The sequence below is a fragment of the Orycteropus afer genome, unplaced genomic scaffold (assembly GCF_000298275.1).
Source record: "Orycteropus afer afer isolate SDZICR_OR568_19922 unplaced genomic scaffold, OryAfe1.0 scaffold00309, whole genome shotgun sequence".
Classification (NCBI taxonomy): domain Eukaryota; kingdom Metazoa; phylum Chordata; class Mammalia; order Tubulidentata; family Orycteropodidae; genus Orycteropus; species Orycteropus afer.
Window position 1 is genome coordinate 2422687 of NW_006921896.1, and position 9768 is coordinate 2432454.

The 9768-nt window shown below is 37.9% G+C and overlaps 1 protein-coding gene across 1 annotated transcript in view; it reads right to left on the reverse strand.

Moving 5' to 3' along the window:
- HERC6 (HECT and RLD domain containing E3 ubiquitin protein ligase family member 6) overlaps window positions 1–9768 on the reverse strand; it is a 98405-nt gene that overhangs the window by 84842 nt on the left and 3795 nt on the right. The window contains exons 3-7 of the mRNA XM_007951711.2: window positions 9506–9582; window positions 5265–5492; window positions 4186–4280; window positions 2826–2953; window positions 503–639 (exon numbers count right to left, since the gene is read on the reverse strand). Of these exons, the coding sequence (XP_007949902.1) occupies window positions 503–639; window positions 2826–2953; window positions 4186–4280; window positions 5265–5492; window positions 9506–9582 (665 nt within the window). The remainder of the gene's footprint in view (window positions 1–502; window positions 640–2825; window positions 2954–4185; window positions 4281–5264; window positions 5493–9505; window positions 9583–9768) is intronic.

Consider the following 9768-nt stretch of genomic DNA (forward strand, 5'->3'; position numbering starts at 1 on the left):
AATAACAAGCGAGCTTTGGTGGCGTAGTGCTTAAGGCATTTGACTGCTAACCAGAAGGCTGGTGGTTCAAACCCACCAGCCACTCCTCAGAAGGAAGGCTGGGCCATCTACTTCAGTAGTGATACCGCCTCAGAAACCCAAGGAGGGGTCTCTATGAGTTGGATCTGACTCAAGGGCAGTGCATTTCTTTCTTTCTTTTTTTTTTTTTTGTAAAACAAAGCCCATTTAACATGCATTAAAGAGGTTGGGCTACATACATTTAAGTATTCTGATGCTTAAGAGACTTACTTAGCATCTTCTTTTGCGTTACTGTGATCTTTAGAAATGATTACCAAATACTACAGGAATCATACTTAAGAAAAAATATACAAAGTATACATTTAAAATGAAAGCATTAGAAGAAACACAGTTCTGTGGCCTTCTCTGAAAGGACGCTGGATAATATTTCTCCACCAGTGACATCAATTAATACAAAATCATAGATTAGTGGAATCACTCATACCATCAGCAGAAATCAGGCAGCTAACATCCAAGTTCTTTGTCTGGGCATCTGGATGAGTTGAGCTGCTTGTGTTATTTGGTCCATGACCAAAAGATACCACCTGACAAGTTGTGTAGACATATGCAAGGGTGTGATAACTACAAGAGAAGGAGCACATTACAATGAGGACCAGAGTACTCAGATTTTTGGGGGAAAGATGATGCTTACTAGCACAAAATAATGAATTTATCTTATACTAAGTACCCAGATCTCCTTTCATAATAGTAGTACAGGAGCCCAATAAGAAGCATGATGATAAATGGAGAAAAGATTGAAGTTGTTAAAGATTTCATATTACTTGGATCCACAGTCAACACCCATGGAAGCAACAGTCAAGAAATCAGATGAAATATTGCACTGGGCAAATCTGCTGCAAAAGACCTCTTTAAAGTGCTAAAGACCAAATATGTCTCTTTGAAGACTTGTTGTTGTTATGTGCCACCAAGTTGGACCCGATTCATAGAGACACCTCCCTGGGTTTCTGAGGCAGTATCACTACAGAAGTAGATTGCCCAGCCTTCCTTGTGTGGTGCCTAACCCAAACCATGGAATTTTCAATAGCCTCATATGCATGTGAAAGCTGGACAATGAATAAGAAAGACCAAAGAAGAGTTGATGCTTTTGAGTTGTGATGTTAGCGAAGAATACTGATAGTGCCATGCATCACCAGAAGAACAAACAGATCTGTCTTGGAAAAAGTGCTACTGGAATGTTCCTTGGAAGTGAGAATGGCCAGACTTTGTCTTAGCTACTTTGGTTATGTTGTCAGAAGCGACCATTCTCTGGAGAAGAATATCATGCTTAGGTAAAGTGGAGGGTCAACGAAAAAGGGGGCCCTAAACAGGATGGACTGACCCAGGGGCTGCAACAATGGGCTCAAGTATAGCAAGCATTTTGAGGATGGGGCATGACCGGGCAGTGTTTCATTCTGTTGTACATAGGGTCGCTATGACTCATAGCCAACACAATGGCACCTAACAACAACAGTACAGGAGAGGTACTAAATAATGTGTATATACAAATAGATGAATATTAACTTATTACTAACTTTACAGGTAGAATATTATCGTTGGGTTACAAAACTCTTTATATGGTCTCTATCATTCATGGTTTAAATACGAATGTTTTTTCTTTTAAATGAATTGGATAGATAATATTAAAAGAATCCTCATAATTAGGTTGTGCAAAACTTTGAAGATATATGCAAATATACATCATCTACAAACATGATAGACAGGTGGTCCACCACCCTAGGTCAATTTGTCAAACTATGGTGGCTTTCATGTTGCTATATTGGAAGCTATGTCACTGGTATTTCAAATACCAGCAGAGTCACTCATGGTGCAAATGTTTCATCAAAACTTCTAGATAAAACAGACTAGGAAGAAAGGACTGGTGATCTACTCCCAAAAATTATCTAATTGAAAACCTTATGGGTCACAAGGAGCTCTGGTAGCATAGTGTCTAAAGCACTTGACTGCTAACCAGAAAGCTGGTAGTGCAAACCCACCAGCCACTGCTCAGAAGGAAGATGAGGCAATCTACTTCTGTAGTGATACTGCCTCAGAAACCCAAGGAGGGATCACTATGGGTCGGGTCCGACTCGACGGCACATAACAACAACAACATGGGTCACAAGAGAATATTGTCTGGGCAATATTTTGTTGTTATACGTAAGTCCCAGCTTACTCTTCAGCAAGTGACAACAACACACATGAGATTGCTTTGTCTAATCTTGTCTTACCAACTCAAGTAGGCAAGCATCACTGTTTCTGTTATCAGTTTACCTCCCCACCTCCCAGCGTCTAGTAATGTGTTTTATACACAGTACACTTCCAATTAGTTCTTCTTAATAAATAAAATATTTTGAATAAAGGAGAAAAAAAAAACCTTGAAAAATTAGACTAGTATTTAAGAGAAATAAATATTCAGAAAGGAAAAGGAACTATAAAAATAGCAGTTTTTAGGGTTTTAAGGTTTAATAACATCCCATATGAGTCATTTCTAAGTAATACAATACTCTTTCTACCCATACTAAAGGAGTCCCTGGGTTGCACAAACATCTAGTTAAGCATTCAGCTATTAACTGAAATGGAGCCAGTTCAAAGCCGTTCAGAGCTGCCTCAATAGAAAGGCCTGGCAATCTACTTCTGAACGATCACAGTCATTGAAAATCCTATGGAGCCCAGTTCTACTCTGAAAAGGACCTGGTTGCCACGAGTCAGAACCAACTTGACAGCAACTGGTTAATGGTTACTCATGGTAAAGTCATAAAACCTATTACCTTCCACAATCTATCTGTGAAACTAGGCCATTAATTCCTTCCACAAGTTGTGGGCCACTCTTCTCAGCAGTGGGGCTGTGTCCCAACTGTCCAAAGCTGTTGTCTCCAAATGTGAACACTTTACCCTCCTGTTTAAAAAAAGGGAGGAATTAAATTAATTTCAGCCAAAAAAAAAAAATTGAAAAGCTTAAAAATTAAGTATCATAGTTAATAGGAGAACACTATGTGGGGAAATATAAGTTCTCTATAAAGAGGAGGGGTCCTTTATTACTTCTAATATTGAATGTAGAATTAATACATTAAACATTGGCATTTCCTTAAGAACTTGGCACGTAATAAATGCTTATTGAATGAATGAATGGGCTTATTAACTGGTTCAACAATAATGCCAATATTTAAATATAAAACCAAAAATACCATAGTGACCCCCTCCTTGGGTTTCCAAGGCTGTATCTCTATGGAAGTAGATTGCCCAGTCTTCCTTCCGAGGAGTGGCTGGTGGGTTTGAACCACTAGTCTTCTGGTTAGCAGTCAAGTGCCTTAGGCACTACACCACCAGAACTTCTATATTTAAGTATAGAGTCACTTTATTTATTTGGGCATTTTCCTGAATATAATCTGTTTTGAAAGTATGTTATGGTGATTAAATACAATTCTAGCTTTTTCCTACCATGTAAGAAAAACAACTGAGGGCTTCCTAATTTAAGACACAGATTTTAAACTAATAATAAAAATGTTGGTTATATTGCTTTAAAATAAACATTTCAACCACACAAATAGTTTTCAAGTCTATTCCTTATGATTATGGAGAGAATCTACCAGGGTAGAGTATCTCGTATTGTCAATACAAGAAGAAGGAGAGGAAAAGATTCAGAAGGCTGGCTCAGAAATATGCCTAGCAAAAAATGGAACAAAGTGTGTTCTAGTCTGTAGTATGGGTCATTGACAACTGCAACAATTACCTTTTTGCTTATACAAATTTCCTGTGTAAAGCTACATTATCAGTAATGACTGCTAAAAGGATTAGCTCCTATATTAATCCAATTTACTATGTATCTAAAAATATTCCCTAAAGCTGAACTTAGCTTTTGTATAAAAAACCAAACCAAACTCACTGCTGTGGAGTCGGACCCAACTCAAGCAACCCCTCCTTGGGTTTCCAAGGCAGTGTCACTATGGAAGTAGATTGCCCAATTATAAGGCTTATATTTGGTTAACCTCTCTTCTTTAGATATGTGTACATTGAATGGGTATGTCCACATATTGATCCACAGCTTGTTTTCAATAATAATAAGTGTATACACCTTGTGGTAATAGTTATTTAGGATTTTAATTTAAAAAGCAACACATTTTGGATTACCTGGGTGAGCACTGCAGTGTGCTCATAACCACAGCTGATATAAATTATACCTAGTTTCTTCAGTGCACCAATTGAACGAGGCTTGTAGCTTTGCACTGTTGAAAGAAAGCAGCATTTCTAAAGTATAATAAAAAAAATTCAGATTTCATCGTTGTTAGTAAAATACATAATCATTAAAATAATTTTAAAATGTGAACAATCTTCTAATATCAAACAGAGGCAAACCATGCTTTAGAAAAGAAAAAATCTGGTGTTTTAGAATTCATGTCTGCAAAGAATGCCTGAGGCTATTGACCTTGAAGCCAAGTTTCAAGACCTCTACATCCAATAATATTGCCATTGTATCATATTAATTTTTGTCACACAGTTGCTGTTGTTGTTAAGTGCTGTCACATAGGTTCCAACTCATAGCCACCCCGTGTAAAACAGAGCAAAGCACTGCCTAGTCCTGTGCCATCCTCACAATCCTTGTTATTTTTGAGCCTGTTGAAGCAGCCACAGTGCTAATCTATATTGTTGAGAGTCTTCTTTTTTTAATGACTCTGTTTTACCAAACACAATGTCCTTCTCCAGGGACTCGTCTCTCCTCACAACATGTCCAAAGCACATGAGACAAAGTCTAGCCATTTGAGCTTCCAAGGAGCATTCTGGTGGTACTCAGTCCAAGACAGATTTGTTTATTCTTCGAGTAGCTCATAGTATAATCAATATTCCTCACCAACACCATAATTCTAATGCATCCAATCCTTTGGTTGTCCTTATTCATTGCCCAGTTTTCATATGCACAAGAGGCAACTGAAAACACTTGGCTCAGGTTAGGCGCATCTTAGTCCTCAAAGTATCATCTCTGCTTTTTAACCCTTTAAAGTCTTTTGTAGCAGATTTACCCAAAGCATTGTGTCATTTGGTTTCTTGACTGCTGCTTCCATGGGCATTGACTGTGGATCCAAGTAAAATGAAATCCTTGACAACTTCAGTCTTTTCTCTGTTTATCATGATGTTGCTTATTGGTCTACTTGTGAGGATTTCCAACTAAAACGGAATAATAATTCACTGGAAGAACAAGACTATCTTGTTACCTGAGATGTTACTGCCACTGAGTGCCAGCTGTCCTGCGTTGTTGCTTCCCCAGCCAAATGAAGTACCAGAGAGAGACAGGGCAAAGCTGTGAGCCCCTCCTGCAGCCACCTGAGCCAGTGGGATCCCCTCAAGGGACCTCACCCTCTGTGGGCTGGCTTGGGAGGGGAACTCCTTCCCGAGGCCCAGCTGACCATGGCTATTCTTTCCCCATGAAAACACTTGGCCATCTGTGAAAAAAAAAAAAGAGGGAGAGAGAGACATTCAGAATTGCACACAATTGAATACTAAATTCAAGTAGAAGCTACCACCCTAAGTCTAAAAATCTTTAGAGCATAAATCAAGGATGAAAGAAAAAATAGGATTAAAGTATTCTGACTGAAGGCAAGGGTGATGTCAAGATCACTTTCAAAAGCCCCTTTGACAACATCCACTCTTCTCCCTCCCAGTTAATGGCACCTGTGTACTTCCAGCTGGTTAGTCAAAAAAATCCTGGAGTCATCCTTGACTCTCCGCTTCCTTTCACACTCAACTCAGCAAATTCTAAAACTTCTACCTTCAAAATCTATCAAGAATCCTTGTTCTACAACATAGTGAATGTAATTAATATCACTGAATTTTACGATAAAAATGGTTGAAATGTTTTGTTACATATATTTCACTACAATAAAAATTCATAAATGAAACATAATCTATTTGGAATCAGATCATTTTTCACTTCTCCATGGTCACCTCCTTAATCCAAGTCACATATTTTTCTTCTTGAAAATTACAAGAGCCCCTCACTGGTCTCTCTGATTCTACCTTTGTCCCATCAGTCTGTTCTCCAAAGAGTAGCCAGAGTTATATTCTTCTTGAAAAAATTTATTATGGTAAAATATATATAGCAAAATTTTCCATTTTAACCATTTTAAGTATGTAATTCAGTGGCATTAATTATATCCATAATGTTGCACAACCTTCATCACTACTTCATTTCCAAAATTTTTCATCACCCCAGATAGAAACTCTGTGCCCATCAGGCAATAACTCCCTATCCTCCCTCTGCCTTCTGATAACCTCTGATCTACTTCTGTCTCTATGAATTTGCCTATTCTGGACTTTTCATATAAGTAGGATCATACAATATTTGTCCTTTTGGCTTATTTCATTCAGCATGTTTTCAAGGTTCATCTACATTGCAGTGTGTATCAGAACCTCATTCCTTTTGATGGCTGAATAATATTCCATTGTATGAATATATCATAATTTGTTTATCCATTCATTTGTTGATGGATATTTGGGTTGTTTCCAGACTGATCTTTTTAAAACATAGGTCAGAATACCCCCTGCAGGAACTTATAATCTCATCAAATTGAGGGCCAATTCTTAACTATGGCTAATAAGCTCCACATTACCAATATTCCCCACAACCACCTCTGGGATCTCCTCTCCCCTTTGCTCATGTGAACATGTCCCTACCTTTTGACCTTTGTATCTGCTATTCCATTTGCTTGGATAATTCTTATCCCAGTTAGCATCACTGCTCCCTCCCTCCCCTTCTCCCTTTCTTTATGTCTCTGCTCATGTGTCACCTTATAAGAGAGACTGTCCCTAACTTCCTTTATAAAGATCCCTTCCCTCCACCCAGGTACATATGCTGTGTCACCTTACCATGTTTTACTTTCCTCCATAGCTCTTATTTCCATCTGTTATGTAACTATTTGCCTAGGTGTTTATTGACTCATTTCCCCTGCTATACCCCAGAATATAAGCTCCCGAGAATATAAGACCCAGAAATCAGGATCTAAGGTTTGTTCACTGCTATATTTTCTTTGCCTGGCACATTGTTGGCACTCAATGGAACAACTGAGTGGAGAGAAAAATAAGATTTTATTTTGAATTTGACTAGAGATATAATTTAGGAGCTCTGGTGGCATAGTGCCTAAGGTATTTGACTGCTCACCAGAAGGCTGGTGGTTCAAACCCACCAGCCACTCCTCGGAAAGAAGGTTGGGCAATCTACTTCTGTAGTGATACTGCCTTGGAAACCCAAGAAGGGGTCGCTATGAGTAGGATCCAACTCAATAGCAATGAGTGTTTAGAGATAATTTACAACAGATTAGAAATTGTGCTATTATAATAATTATATAGCAAAGGAATGCCAAAACATCACAGATTTTATAAGTTCTTGTATTAATGTTTATCTTTAATTCTTCTAAAGTTAATCCTACTGATAAGAAAAATTTTTGAAGGTGCATTACAAAATGACAAACTTCCATGGAAGTCTGTAAGAACTCATTTCACTACAGCAAATGCATCAGGTTCTGGACTCTAGACAGCCTTTATGATCCAGAGCAACAAAAAAACAAGTCAGTACTCAAGGAAATAATTTATATTATTAACAGAAAGAAAAGTGGGGAAGGGGAAAGACTAATATTGTACCCTTAGTTTATGCTGGGGTGGTGTAGTGCCTAAGGCATTTGACTGCTAACCAGAAGGCTGGTGGTTCAAATCCACCAGCCACTCGTCAGAAGGAAGACTTGACAATCTACTTCCATAGAGACCCCGCCTTGGAAACCCAAGGAGGGGTCACTATGAGTCTCAATCAACTAACAGCAGGGGGTTGTCTATTAGTTATACAGAAAACATTAAAGTACTTTCTCTCATTAAATCTTCTAAACCACCTGTACGTTAGGCATAAATCTTTCTACAGATGAGAAAACTGAGACTCAAGAAGGCTAAGGGACTTACTCAAGAACAAATAGCTAGAAATGGTAGGTAGAAAGAATCATACTACAGCCATGAGAAGTACTCTGGTCTCATAGACTATGTGGGGCAGTGGTTCAGATTAGGATGCAAACAAGTTTACATTCAATCCCCAATTTCTCTTAGTGTGTAACCTTGGGCAAATAAAGTCTCAGAGACTAAATTTCCTCATTTCTGAAATAAGGATATGAATAATTCTGACTGTTGTGTCTGCTAGACAATTGCAAGAGATAACATACATAAAGCTTTTAACACAATAGTGGCATATAGAAAACAATGAAGAAATGTTGGCTGTTTATAACTCAGTTATGAACTGAGGCACAGTTGCAATGATGTGTAAGACATCACCTGAGGGGCAGAAAAATGTTATGTGGATCTCCATTTAGAAATTTGAATTGAAGATGAGTGCAGAATGGGGTTGGTTAGTAGAAAAAAATGTAGAGTCAGGATTTTGACAACTTCTCTTTCTTTGATCTAAGTCAAACTGACAAATAGCCTCTAGTCTGTCTGGGTTTGCCAGTGTGAGCAAGCCAGTTAGCAGAAAGGCAAAGAGCTGGAAATAAAACTGTTCCTAGGGAGCCTGTCATGTAAGTCATGTGAGCAAAGGGGGTTCATTACAGCAATGAGATACGATTTACATACTATGAAATAAGAACAAAGAAATGGAAAAAAAATAAACAAAGAACCACACATTTTATAAAATCTAGAATTAAAAATTTCTAAATGCATTTAAATGAATCCCAAATTATTAAAAATCAACCATTATCATTCATATTCAAAAAGTTCTTTCCTTGCAGAACAGACTTATAAATTTTCAGTGGAATCTAGGCTTTCATTGAGGCTAGCTGAACCCCTGAAACTACTGTCTGGAGATAACCGTTAAACTTTAAATCTTAATCCAAAACTCTTCCCTAAAGACTTCTTTGATCCAAACAATAGTTTATCTTAAATGGTAAGGTACATCTGTTTTAAGCACTGTGCACTTTTAAAGAACTATCTACGTGAGATAAAATTGACAACAGCATCTTGACAGGTTGGGTTGGAAGCATAGGGGACAGTGACTTTAAGATAATGGTGGTGAAATAATGTGGGAAAACAGAGAAAACGGTAGTACAATTTGAAGAACGAAATTGATGTCACTGACTTGTATGTACATGTAGAAATTGTGGGAAATGGTATATCTTTTGCTATGTATCAGTCACTGCCATTGAGTCAGTTCTGACTCAGCAACCTGCATTGGATTTCTGAGGCAGTAAATCTTTACAGAAGTGGATTGCCCCATCTTCCTTCCTCAGATTAGTTGGTGCATTTGAACCACCAGCCTTCTGGTTAGCAGTCAAATGCCTTAAGCACTATGCCACCAGAGCTCCTTTTTGCTATGTATACTTCCACTAAAACAACATCAACAAAAGAAATTTAAATAAACTATGTACTTTAGTTTGAAAAATTATTTCCTATTGACACTCAGGAGACCTAAAAATCACCATATTTTTACCTTGTGATAACGCCAGGGAGTGGTAATGTCCACAGGAAACTTGTATTATTTTTATACCAGCCAGAATGTTTACTTTCCTATAATAAAAATGAGACAAAATCTTTTCATCCTTCTTTAGGGTGAGTTGCCAAGTTGACTAACATATTTAAAACTATCCCTGGTAAATCCAATCTGCAGCCTATACAACTATGAGACCAGAAGAACTAGATGGTGCCCAGCTATCAATGTCAACCACTTGGAAGGGGATCTATGTAGGAGATCCT